We start from the raw sequence: 13,847 nt of genomic DNA, 5'->3' as shown, positions 1-13,847 counted from the left end.
TTCTATGTATGTCTGTATGTCTGTGTGTGGTTTGGGCACCTGAGTGCATTGCCTGCAGGGCTAGAAGAGGCCACTGAAGCCCCTGGAGTTATAGGCAGTTGTGTGCTGCCCGATCTGGGTGCCAGGGATCAAAACTCTAGTCCTCTGGAAGAGCATTACACTCTTAACCACCAAGAGATCTCTACAGCCCCCCCCCTTTTTTAAATTAAGCAACTAAACTACCTAAATGAAAAATGAATCAAGGCACTCTGATGGTATCTACCAAGAATTATAAATGCAACCACACTCAGCCAACATTGAGTTTCTGCAAGTGTGTCTTGTAGATGATTGCCTTTGCACAGAATGGTGTATCTGCCAGTTTGCTTATAACTTCATTGTTGGTAGGAGATTACCACTCACATGCTGGTCAGTTATAAGACACCTGCATGCCTATTGTAAGAAAGTTACTTACATGGTGACATGAAATGACTTCAACTATGTACTAGTGAAAAAGTACAAAGTGCTTGTCCATGCTTATAATATACTTCATCTTATAGAGAAGGAGGGGGAAAAACAGTATAGCATATATAAGATAAATGTCAAACTCTGCAGTCAGAACTCAAAGTAAGAGTAAATAAATCTTATTTAGAGAACTGGAGAAATAGTCCAGCAGTTAAGAGCATTTGCTGTCCTGCAGAGGACCTAGTTCAGTTCCCAGAACCCACAGTTGTGTGGTTCACAATGCCTGCAATTCCAGTTCCAGGGGATCCAGTGTTCTCTTGTGACCTCTTCAGGCACCAGGCACACATGTGGTACACATACATTACACAAAGACAAATGCTCACAATATATAAATCTTAAAACCAAACCAAGGGCTAGAGAGATGACTCAGTGGTTAAGAGCACTGGCTGCTCTTCCAGAGGTCCTGAGTTCAATTCCCAGCACCCACATGGTGGCTCACAACTATCTATAATGCATAACCATCTATAATGAGATCTGGTGCCCTCTTCTGGCGAGCAGACAGACATACAGGGAGAACGCTGTATACATAATAAATAAATCCTCATTAAACAACAACAACAACAACAACAACAAAAAACCCCACCAAACCAAAACACCTTTTTCATTTGAAAGATACACTTGATTTTAGTCAAAAGGCCCAGAAGCAATTGCTTTAAGTACAAACCACAAGCATAATTTGAACCATGTGAATGTATTAGTTACCTAAAACAGTACAAAAACAAAACTTACTGGGGCATAATTTTTATTTGCAGATACCTCTTCCTGACTCAAATAAATCAGGAATCTCCAAGTCGTCCCCCACAACTTCCATCCTGGGAGTTATCACTGGGTAGCTACCATTCACAAATCCTCACTGCCAAGAAGGCTTTCTTGGCAAGTGTATGACCATAAACCAAGCCCCGTGTTTCCTAAGATGAACAGAGCTCACAGCTGCACCCAGGATGCTCTAGGCTGTGCTATGCTGCTTCTGTGCGAGGCACTGCTCTCTTCGGAACAGTCTTCATCACCCTGCTGTCCTGCGGGGTAGCTATTGATTTCTCCCTCCTTGTACTGATGATATCGACACAGTAAGGCCCAAGGTCAAACAATCAAGAAATGGGGGAGCTAAGAATCTGTGCTCTTTACCTCTCTAGGCTACAACCTCTTGATGCTGGGGTAAGTTTAAAAACAAACACTCAAATACACAAAGTCCCAGTGCTAAGCATCATATGTGGTACACAGGAGATTAGAGAAATGTTTGCTGAAATCTCAATTTGCATCTTAAAACAGTATGTGCACTTGGTCTAGAAAAGACTACAGTGTCTTCTGCTTTACATCCTTAAAGAAATGCTTCTAATTCCAGCATGTGGGAGGTGGAGGCAGGAGCACACACAGAATGATGAGTTCAACTCTGCAGAAAGTTCAAGGACAGCCTGAGCTATATCAGGATGTATCTTATACCACCCTCTCCCTCCCCCACCACCAAAAAAAAAAAAAAGCTATTTCCAACAGTATAAAAATTAAGAGCTCTTACCTCTTTGGATATAGAGGAATAAAAACATCATCTTCTACTGACTTCTTAATTCTTACAACAACAGATTTAAGTAAATCCTATTTAAAAAATTGGAAAGCATCAGTAAGCCATAATTGGGAATACAGTAATCAAGTCAAGTAATTTTAATAGTGCGCACTGTCCTGCAGTCAGAGCCAGCTGTTACACTAGTGTGTGAAACTTAGGAGCTGCACGTGGTTGTCCCTACATCACTTTCCCTGCAATACTGCATTTGGTTGCACGAATACTACTCATTAGACACTCGATGGTTTCCTATTAGGCGGTCCATTATGCTTAATGATGCTATAAAACACCTAGCAGAAGTCTCTTAGCGTGTGTAAGAACAGTTTTAATAGATATATACACGAAAATAGAACTGCTGGAATATAGCTCACGACCTTGTACTCAACTTCATCCAGAATGATGAACTTACTGGTAGTACCTGATACTAGAAACCCAGTGGTTGGGGAGATCATAAACCATGGGGCAACCTCCCCACTATGCTTTAGCTAATGGATGTGGCATCAAACGGCGGCCTAAATATTTATGTTTATATCCATAGACAAATGCTACTCATCCTGTCGTTACAGTAATTGGGGTGAATGCAGACCCGTGTGCTCAGCCCCAAACAGGACATTTATACGACTCCCTAATTTAACGCAAAGGAATGCTATAGAAGAGAGAATGTTACGAATGTAAGAGCAGAAGACGGGGAGAAGAGATAGGAAATGCTATCTCCAGGAAATGGCACAGCCATGGCAAACACGATTTGAGCAGCAGTGGCTGGCTGCGCAAGACTGGGATGTCAAGAGCCAATCATGGATTGGGGAGGTCATGGGGTCCTATCCCTCCCTGATGAACTACTGTTAACTGATGGAATCTGGGGAGGGACAGTTACTGGAGTCCATCAGCCTCCATAGTCAGTTCCAAACCATAGCCGCACACAGTCCTGGTGAGAATCGGAGGGTCACAAACAAAACAACGGTGTGGACATAGGAAGGAACCTGTGGGAGGAGGGAGGGCTGACAGAGGTAGGAGGGAGGTGGGGATGAGAGTAACAATGTGTTATATACACATGAACTAGTCAAAGGGCAACTTTAATCAATACAGAGAAAACCAAAACCAAAACAACACAACAAAACTCAAGAGTGGGATCCCATTTGCAGCCCTCCTGCTGTGGATGGGAAATCCTGTTTGCCTCCAAGCATGGTGGCACATGCCTGTAATGCCAGCACAAGACATGCAGATCTCTGTGATGCCAAGCCAGTCAGGGCTACACACCTTCTGTCCTTACTACAGCTTGTTTTTTTTTTTTTTTTTTTTTTTTTTTCCTGTTTGCAAATCTGGGGAGTACAGTCCAATTTACTGTGCTTTGATCTCACTTTCCTAAAGAGCAGTGTGATGCTGGGCAGCTTCTCCTAAAGTACACCATTAAGGTACTTGTCTAAGTTCTTTTTTTTTTTTTTAAACTGGACCTGCCCTTTCCTTCTGAGTCCTACAAGCCTTTCACAAAGTATAGATGCAGATCTTTGTTTGTCTGTGTCCTTTAACACAGTAAATTCACTTTGGATAATTCATTTGGTTTGTATATCAACAATTATAAATGACGCAAATATTGAATTCAGTAATTCAGTTTAAGGATATCATATTATACCTATTTATTGGATTAAATAGTAGCTAAAGCATCTCATAACTATACACGCAAATACTCAGATCTGTTAGGATAACGGTGAATGAAGGCCGAATCAGAATATCCAGCCCTAATTACTACGACTAAGATGAAGAGATGATGAGAGTTTAAAATAGTTCATGTATCAGCAACATTTCTATAGGATGTACTGTCCTCATTCTTAGAAAGACTCCATATCTGAAAACTGAACTTGGCTTATACTACCAATAAAAAGATGCTGTATGTAGCACAATTAAGTTGTTACATACCCTATATCAAGAATATTGTCCATAAATGTACAAATTAGGCAAATGTATTTTTCCATAAAAGCATATTGAACTAAATGAAATTTTCTTTTTCCACTTAATTATAAGTAACATATACTTTAGAGCCCTATAATAACATCAAAAAGAAAACTCAAATTTTATTTTACCCCATCTTTTAAATACTTTGAATTCTGGCTTAAAAAGAAAGATCACTTTCTAGGTAGTATCTCCACACAATAGAATCTGAGCTTGTATAAATTATTTTATTTACTTTTTTGGTATTGGGGATTGATCTTAGGGTCCCACAAATGATAGGCAAGTGCTCTGCCACTTCCCTAAACCCCAAATCTGCAGAAATCCTTACCTGTTTGCTTTTACTAACTTCCTTTTCAGAAGCAGACTGTTCAAAAACCAGTCTGCAGTGTGTTGTTAAACTTCTTGTCTGTGAGGTTGACAGGGGGTCCCAAATGAACTCTACAAAATCTGAAACACATTTCAGTGGTTACACAAGTTACTAGATATACAAATAACCAAGGTCTTTTAACACAGCCTGTTCCACTCTTTCTTTACTGAGACTAAAATCCATGGCCAATCACGACATTTCCTCTTTGCATACACCCTCAATTTCTTTATCCTCCTTGGGTTTTGCTACATCTGTCAGGTTAACCTACAATCCTAGCTAAACTCACCTTCTCATTGTGTGTGCCTGCAATCTGCAGCTAAAATGTAGCTTTAAAGAAAGGTATACCAAACTGATCCCCCCAAATTCAAGTGAGCCTCCAGTTCAGGCAGGAATGGCTTTCCCTGGCCTGCTTGCTTGCCTGGTTGATTGTCCTCCTGGTTCTCTCTCTACTTCCTCCCTTCCCCATCCTCATGAGCATGGATGCACGTTCACGTGTGTGAGTACTGACTGTGTGCCTGTGGGAAGGAAGCTGCGTGCTGATGGTTGCTAGTCGGCTACCCAGCTAGTTATCGCGATCCTCTGGATCCACCTTACCAGCACTTGGGATTATATGCCAGCCACCATGCCTACCAGGTTTTTAGGTGGGTTCTGGGGATCTGAACTCTGGCTCTATTCTATTGAATCCAAGAGTTTAGAACACTGTACTGTCTCCCCAGGTCCAAGAATCCCTAAGACCCTCTCCAGTACTGTCCACCATTTTCTTTCCTTTTAAAACAAAATTCCTCAAAGGACTGTCTAGATGTCTCCCTGCTATTTCTGGAATCCTCTCAATCCGACCTTGAACTCTCCATATGGTGGTGAGTGCATCTCTCAAGTTAAACAGGGCATTCTCATAGACAACTCCAAAGGTTGATTCTAATTCTTCTGTGGCTACTGTCAACAACCACAACTGGGCCCCACCTTTCTCCTTGGAAATACTTCCTTTGCCTGGATTTTGGGACACTGTCTTCCTGGTATCCTCTCTGGTCTCTGCTGGGTACTTGTCGCTTCTGTGACTTTTAAATGCTAAAAGGACCTCAGGACTCAGTCTGTTCCTTCTCATTCCTTCTTGCACTCACTTCCTTATTATTTCACATCACTTTGTGGCACTAAGTGCCACCTCCTGCCTGAACTCCTGTGTGGCACTAAGTGCCACCTCCTGCCTGAACTCCTGTGACCCCCACTTAGTGACAGGCACCCAATGCAACACGGCCCACCCCAGCTCTGCTGATCACGTCTGCTCTAAACTGCCTCCTTCAGCTTCCCAATGCAGGAACAGGCAACCGAGTGGAAACCATGGAACCATTCTTACTGTGCTCTTGCCCCCGCCCCACAGTGGACCCTTCGGCATGCACTTGGGAGTGCTGTCTTCAGACACAGGATCAACCACTAGAGGGCCTGGGCCGCATGCATCTCTAAGCTCCCTCATCATGGGATGGCTGGCTCAAGCAGAAGAGTTTGGATTCTTTTAAAAGGAAAACCATCATTCAGAATGCATAACCATCTTCAAAGTTTAATGGACTACAAAACCCATTCTCTGGGATATGCTAGAAAGATTCTGATCAAATACTGTTTTAGTAAAAGAAGCCTTCAAGGACAGAAGTAAACGCACCAATAGCAGATAGCAGCAAGTGCATGTAAAATGCAGGGCTCTCAAAGAACAAAAAATGGAGAAGACATATGAGAAAGGGGGAAGAAAGATATGTAACACATATGACAGTGTGCCACTAATAAACGACTTAGTGTGCCACCACTACGAATGTGGACAGCCAAAGTTTGTGCAAATAAGCATTTTCCAACCAGGTTAATACATTTGGAATCTACTGCTCTTTACTGCATACAGCATTTCCTTATGTCTCCAAACTTCTACAAGTGTATTTGTGATTCTAACAGAATCAAGATCACCTGTGAGGCGAGGAACAACCGTTCTGTTGATGACAACGGACAGAATGTTTTGATCAGAATCATCTTCCTTCCTTGGATCGTCCATGCTGTTCTCCATAAACTCTGTTATGGATGTGAACCAAGGCATCTGGTTTAGACCCATGGAGTCCAGCTAGAAGACGAGATTATACAAGTCATACATTCTTAAACATGTGATTTTGTGTTAACTTGCCCCCCAAATCCCTAGGATTTTTCTAAGGCTCAAAGAGAATAATCATGTTTAACACTATGTATGTATCCCTAGACTACCAAGGTAAGGCAGGATGGCATGATGGCACAGCACTGAGGAAGAGTAACTAAAATCTGTGCTTTATGCATTCATCCATACAACAAAAACACAGCAAAGGTCCACTGTTTGCCAGGACATTCAGACCAACAATGGTAGCCCTCTAGAGTGAAAAAACATGTCTGAGTTAGGCATTTGGAATTGCCAGGAGATTTACTGATGAAATTCACTCATCTGCCTTAAGCAAAATTTACCTCATTCCTTTGACTTCTCTTAAGAATACATGTGTAATCTGCATGTGGCTTAGCTGACTAACCAATTAGCAAACAGAGATGGCTGTTACCACTTGAGTGTATGAATGAAATATCTCCAATGGTTAACCCCAGGTACTGCCCACACAGCTCCCTATAGTTCTTAGAAATGACCTCGCTGTAACCTGGGAAAGATGGTATGGGCCTATGGAAGCCTGCAGAAAGATGATTAAGACCAAGGGAGAGACACACTGCATCATTTACTCTGTGAGCTCTCAGTGAGAGCTTTCCTTACAGAGCAAGCATCATTCTCTAGCATGCAGGATCCAGGCCTTCAGGTGTCTTCACAGGTGGAGGGTTAGAGCTTCTCGGTATGTTACTAATTCTTACTTTGTAACAGTGCTTATAATAACCAGCACCCCTTTGCCAGGCTCAACCCAAACTTGGGTAACATCAACAGTCTTCTGTATTTTATTTCTTCTTCCAAGTTAGCTACTTCTAGTGGCTTCCTAAAACTACTTCCAAGTCCCTGAGATGACTCAGCAGGTAAAGGCACTTGCTACCAAGTCTGATGACCTATGTTAGATCCTTGGGACTCACATGCTCGAGAGAACCAACACCCCTACAGTGTCCTCAGAACCCCACAAGCATGCCGCGGCATGTGTGCACCTCGCCACACACAAAAAGAAATGTAATAAAACATTTTTTAAAACTCCACATTACCTTCCCTGGATCACTTTCCAGATTACTTTCAAACACTAGTTCTCAGCTCTGAATCCAGGTTTGCAGATCAGTGCACTCACCCCTGAACTGGCATCTCCCTCTCACTTTCAACAAAGTGTCCTATGAATTCCTGCACATGCCTGAGGCCCCACTTACATGCCTCCTCCTCCTCGTGTTCTGCTAACCTACTCTTCCCAGTTTGTCATAGCTAACTTCATAATCCTTGGAACAGCTTTTAAAATCAAATTTACCAAACTTATTACTACATAATTCTGGGGAAGTTTCACACATTGTAAAAGTATTAAAAATGTTTGAATTACTGATATTTGGTCCTACTATGCCTTAGAATCAAGCCAGATGGCTGGGGATGTAGCTCAATGGTTCAGTGATTGTTTAGTACACACCCTGGGTTTCATCCCAACATCACAAAAAGGAAAAATCGTGTAAGAGTCCCGAGAAATGTAGTTCAGAGTATACATTTCTGGACAGTTGTTTCAAGGCTCTAAATTTTACCTACAACCGTAAGGGTAAACAGTTTTGTTTTTTATGTTTTTAATGATGTTCATTTACTTGTGTGTGTGTCTGTGCACATATGCGTATGTTATGGCATGGCGTGTGTGAGGGCCAGAGAACAACTTGTGGGATTTAGTTCTCTCCATCATATGGGTTTCAGAGTCCGAACTCAGGTCATAAGCCTTGGCAGCAAGCACCTTTACCTGCTAAGCAATCCTGCCAGGCTGAAGTTGTGACATTTTATAGTTAACCTGAGAGCCAGGGCACACAAGTAGCTGACATGACCAGGACAGTCACATGTTAAAGCACTGATACCTTAAGAGGATTCCAATCAAGCAACTGAACTCGTATCAGGGGACTTAAAAGCTTTGGTAAGCAGAGACCAATAAAGGCTTCGTAGTAGGAATCAGGAAACTTTTCTCGCCACTGCTGAAATTTCAATAAAATATTCTGGACGTTACAAAAATCATCATGCACATCTTCAAAAACTTTCTTACAATCTTGTAAAATGCCACCTGCAAACAAAGTAAGTCTCTTTATGTTATGTATTTTAAGCCTACTTCCTTACCAACAGTTATAAGTTACTACCCTAACCAAACAGGTTGGAAACTTTCATAATTCATATATTCATTGTATTTAAAAAGTCACTCTAGTAACAAAAGTGATAATATTGACACTAATAAAGCCTACAATGTATTAGTCCCCGTGTATATGCCAAAATATCATATGTTATTATCTCATCTCATTACCAGAGCATCCTCCCTTTAAGGCAGATGAACCTCTGATTTAAACAAAACCAGCAAGCAAAGGATACTGAACTGAGGCAGGCAAGGAAAAAGCCCTTTCCACTGAGTCTAGTGAGCAGCAAAGCCCAGAATCTTTGAGCTGTACTATGAATCTTCTTGGGTCACCTCTCGGCAAGACAGACAGGCCACAGAATGGGAGAAAAGCTTAACCAACTATTCTCAGGCACAGGGTTAGAACCCAGAATTCACAAGGAACCACAGAGATTAAAAATCAAGGAAATAAAACTGCCAATCAATAAATGAGCTAATAACTGAACACTTTCAAAAGAAACACAAAAGGCCAATAACAATTTTGAAGCTGCTCAACATCCCTAGTCATCAGCGAAGCACAAATTAAAACTACTTTGAGATCCTGCCTCACTCTAGTCAGAAAGGCCATCAAGAAACCCAGAGGCAAATGGTGGAAAAAGATGTGGTTAAAGAGGAACCTTATTCACGGCCAGTAAGAGTAAAAATTAACACAGCCATGACGGCAATCAGTCTGGAGGTTCCTCAGAAAATTAAGAGTCAATGACCCAGCTATTTTACACCTGGGCACATACCCAAAGAACCCCATAGCCTATTACAGAGCTATCTGCATATCCTTGTTTTCTGATGCTCTAAGAGAAAGGAAACAGAACCAACCAAGATGTCTGCCAACACATGAACTGATACTGAGAATCTGGTACATATATAACATAGAACACTATTCAATGCTAAAGAAAAATGAAATCATAAAATCTGCAGGAAATGGATCGACTTAGAATGTATAATATTGAGAGGTTATCTAATATCAGAAAGAAAACCACTTCATGTTCTTCCTCCTCTGCAGATCCTAGCCTATACTGCATACAAGTCTGTAAGTGTAGGTACAGTGTAGCAAGTAGAAAGGAGACTAAGAAAGGGTAATATTAGGGGATAGAAATATGGGAAGGGCATACCATCATGAAAGAGGCTCTAAAGCTACTTGCTTTTCTAGTTACAGTTCTGTCACAGATTTCTCTTTCTCTGTGTGTGTGTGTGTGTATACATACATGGTGGATAGGTAAATAAAAGTGTAGCTGGAAGGATGATATGCCCAAGTATTAGTAGCCTGTCCTCAACTCAAGACCCAACATCTTTCAACAGTACTAGGAGAACCCTCCCCACTGCTCTAGGACAGGCACATGGGTCCTTCTTAGTCTGCCCAACAGGAGCCCGTACACCTTTGAATGAACTGTCTCACACAACTGGGAGAACACAATGTAACTGATAATGCAGGTGCAGAACCCCAGGAGGCTCCAGGCTAACTGTGGAGTTCACTGCCATGCAGTTGGGAACTTGGTTTAATTTAATGTAGCTTCATGATGCTTTTAATCTGACCTCATTACAATAAGGTGATTTGTTTTAAAGGTGGCTTGACTAAATTCGGTTGTTTTAAATTACGAATGGTAACATAGGAGGAAAGCAATGCGGCCAAAGTGCTCGCTTGTGACCCAGGAGGCTGTAGAGAGCCCGGGTGCCAGAGCACTCACATCGTCCTTCTCCGGCGGGAGCAAGTCTGATGCAGACAATGTTTTCATTTTTCTTCAATTCTCCTGTCTTAGTAATATAGATTTAAAGGCAGCTACAACAAAGCCTTCCTCACTATTTCAACACTTCAAAATAGGGTAGACTCTGGCAATTGACCTTGGCGTTTTTGGAAGTTGGTCATCTCTGCAGAAGACAGCTCATCGTCACTAGAAGTCCCCTCCTGATGGTCACAATTGCCGGAGAGCGCCCTTGCTTGTCTTCTCTGAGTCCTGCATTGCCATAAAATAAACCAAAAGCAAGAGTTCTTGTGGAAAACACTTAAAAAACAATGTTATTGTTCTCATAACACCATACTGACGTCATTTTATGTAACTATTTCAGACACTTTGTTTCCTAGTTTCTTTGGTTCTTATGTTCAGCTTAGATCATTCTCTGAGCCAAGGCTTCTTAAAGGGAGTGCAACTATTTAGAAGTGGTTTCTAGTTCAAAGCAACCCACCTAGCAAAGGCCTCCTCACCAGTTCTACCCAGAGTCACCAGTATGCCTCGAAAACAGCGAGGCCAACTGAACTCGGCTTTGGTTTTACATCGTTCTTGAAAATAGCGTGTCGGGCTGGGGGGACTGTCTCACAAAGAGTGAAAAGTGCTTGCTCAGTGTAAGTCTTCACTTTGTACAGATACCTTCGAGCTTTAATTTCGTCTAAAATCTGTTGATCCTTTTCGTCTAGAGCCAAGCTTCCGTTCGACGATGAGTCAGCGTTGCCTGTTAATTCACAAAACAGATTTGTACTACAGTCTCAAACAGTGAATCACTGAAGCTATAGATAATATCATGGAGTATATGTGTGCATGTATACAAGAACATGTAATGTGCTCAAAATGTCCATTTTGTCATGCAGTGGAACTTCAATGTCCATTACCTATCAGCGTTAAGAGCCACCAAGCCTGTTGACCTAAATATCCGTACCTTACTGGTGTGTGCATTTTCTTTTCTCTCACTCTTTTAGTTTTTCTCTTCTAGCAATGTACATCGTTTCCTCCATAGTGACACACTAGAGATAGTTACACTGCCAACATCTTACTTACACTATGTATGGCCTGCTTCATTTCAGCATGTTCTACTGTTTATGACTGACCAAATACGGGAGCCTGGCAGTCACTTGACTCTTCCTTGTCACCTACATGGGACCTCATGAGCCAAAGCAGTTCAAGCTACTGCAGCTGCAGTGTGGTGTGAGGACGTGGAATGGGCATTCCTTACCAACTCTGCCGAGACCCATCAGTCTGCTCAGGCCTTCAACTACAGAGCTGGACGCCTGGAAAGTCCTTTCCAACTACTCCGCTCATTTAATGGCATGTAACTACTCTGTGTCAAGGGCGCTGGGGAGACGGTTCAGCAGTTAGGAGCACTGAGTGTTTTTCTAGATGACCAGGGTTCACTTCTAAGCACCAACATGGCGGCTCATACTGTAAGGCCAGTCCCAGGGGATCTTACACGCTTCTGATCTCTGAACAGTCCTGCTCATGTGTAATGCACTTAGATATGCTCACACACACATACTTAGAAAAATAAATACTTAAAAACAAAATTCTGTCTCAAATGTTTATGTGACTGGAAATTCTAATGTTTATTTTTTAACCTTAAACAAGGTATACTGAAACTCTTCCTTGAAATGTTAGGTTTGGGTGAAGGGTCAGTGTGAAAATACAGAAAAAGCTTTTGTACTGGCTAGTTTTATGTCAACTTGACACAAGTTGAAGTCACCAGAGAGGAGGGAGCCTCAACTGAGAAAATGTCTTCGTAAGATCTGGCTATAGGCAAGCCTGTAGGGCATTTTCTTAATTAGCGATTGATGGGGATGGTGTCACCCTTGGGTTGGTGTTCCTGGGTTCTAAAACAAGCCAGGGTTCCTGACATACCTGCTTTTGATGATGAACTGTTATATGGAACTGTGAGGAAAATAAACCCTTTCCTCCCTGACTTGCTTTTGGTCACAGTGTTTCATTACAGCAATATAATCCTAACTAGGATAGCTTTCTTTCTTTTTAAAAAATACAGAACTAGAAATATTTTTATTCTCCAGATGGCAATCTAGCTTAGCGAATGATAATGGAACATAAAAACCACTAACGTGATAATTGTTGCATGTAGGATGATTCACATTTTAACTCATCTTGCCTGCGTTTCAAAAGTGCTTCTGATCGTTTTAAAAGCAATGTGTGCATGGATGATTCTAGTTCCTCAATGATGATAATCTGAAACACATAAGTAACATTCTGCAGTTTATCAATAATGAATTATAAAAAGAGTAAAAGGCATTATTTGTAATCACACGCATACATTAAATTCTTGAACAAAAAATTCCAATATTAGTGCAAGTATCACAGATTATGAAACCAGATGATACAGAGTCAGGAGTGTGTGCATGAGAGACAGGTAAAAGGATGGATCCTTCTTGGACAGAGAGGAGGAAATGAGAGGACAGGTACCAAGGAGATACTAGAAGCTGGTAAAGTCTGAAAAACTGAGTGGGGGCTGGGATGCAGCTGAGTGGCAGAGTGTCTGCCTAGCATGGGAAAGGCCCTGGGTCTGAGCCCTGGCTTGAGAATAAACTTCACAAAATGGAAGAGAGTCACTAGGGACAGGTAATGGGCTTTGCTACAGAAATATGTGACTAGATGAAACTGGAATCCTACTTCTTAGAGAGCAGTTGATTCAATCTAGTGTCCCACAGCTGCTTCCGGGGAACAGCTACAGCAACCCCATGTAGTTTGGTAGGATTTTAACAGTGTAATTCAAAGATGAATGAAGAAAAAAATTAGACTAAAAACACCACAGAAAATAAGCACCAACGGACAATTAACATGTAGAGGACACAATATTTCACAGACAGAATAGATATGGAAAGTAGAACTTTATTTTTTGACTGTCTTTTTTCTTTTGAAGTTCTGTGGTTTAAATAACGTTCCTTGTAAAAAGGTAATAGAGGATCCCAATGTCAGGATTGAGTATGCACAAAACACAATGTGTAAAGTAAAAGATTTAAAAATCTTATAGTGTAAAAATTTTAAAACATACAAGCAAAAAAAAAAAAAACCCTGTAAATTTTAGATCAAATTGGATAAGCATTAAAAATTATAAGTCGGGCTGGAGAGATGGCTCAGTGGTTAAGAACACTGGCTGCTCATCCAGAGGTCCCCAGTTTAGTTCCCAGCAACCACATGGCAACTCACAACCACCTGAAAGTACAGTTCCAGGAGATCTAATGCTCTTTTCTGGACTCCAGACACTGAGCATGTGCTGCACAGACATACATGCAGGCAAAAACACCCATATGCATTAAATAAAGAAATGTATCCATAAAGATTTGTTTAAATTCACTAAAAACTAAGAGAATAAAAATCCCCAGTAAGAACCAAGATGTGAACAGAGCAAAGGACTCAGAGAATTCACAGAAAAAAAGATCTACAAAGGGCATGGTGAC

The 13,847-nt window shown here is 41.4% G+C and overlaps 1 protein-coding gene across 9 annotated transcripts in view; it reads right to left on the bottom strand.

Annotated features, from left to right (window-relative positions):
• Gcfc2 (GC-rich sequence DNA-binding factor 2) overlaps positions 1-13,847 on the bottom strand; it is a 39,531-nt gene that overhangs the window by 8,865 nt on the left and 16,819 nt on the right. Inside the window, exons 7-13 of one of the 9 annotated variants that reach the window (XR_013049929.1) lie at positions 12,495-12,618; positions 11,044-11,125; positions 10,520-10,632; positions 8,382-8,495; positions 6,315-6,465; positions 4,332-4,450; positions 2,015-2,091 (exon numbers count right to left, since the gene is read on the bottom strand). Coding sequence is in view for 4 of the 9 variants with exons in the window: in XM_076566969.1 (XP_076423084.1) it covers positions 4,126-4,139; positions 4,181-4,450; positions 6,315-6,465; positions 8,382-8,581; positions 10,520-10,632; positions 11,044-11,125; positions 12,495-12,618 (954 nt within the window). In the remaining 5 variants the exon portion in view is untranslated. The other 8 variants (XM_006994680.4, XM_076566969.1, XR_013049927.1 and 5 more) reach the window with 8 other exon arrangements.

The sequence above is a fragment of the Peromyscus maniculatus genome, chromosome 3 (genome assembly GCF_049852395.1).
Source record: "Peromyscus maniculatus bairdii isolate BWxNUB_F1_BW_parent chromosome 3, HU_Pman_BW_mat_3.1, whole genome shotgun sequence".
NCBI lineage: Eukaryota > Metazoa > Chordata > Mammalia > Rodentia > Cricetidae > Peromyscus > Peromyscus maniculatus.
Note: the sequence above shows the minus strand (reverse complement) of the source record. Positions and strands in the feature narration are given on the sequence as shown.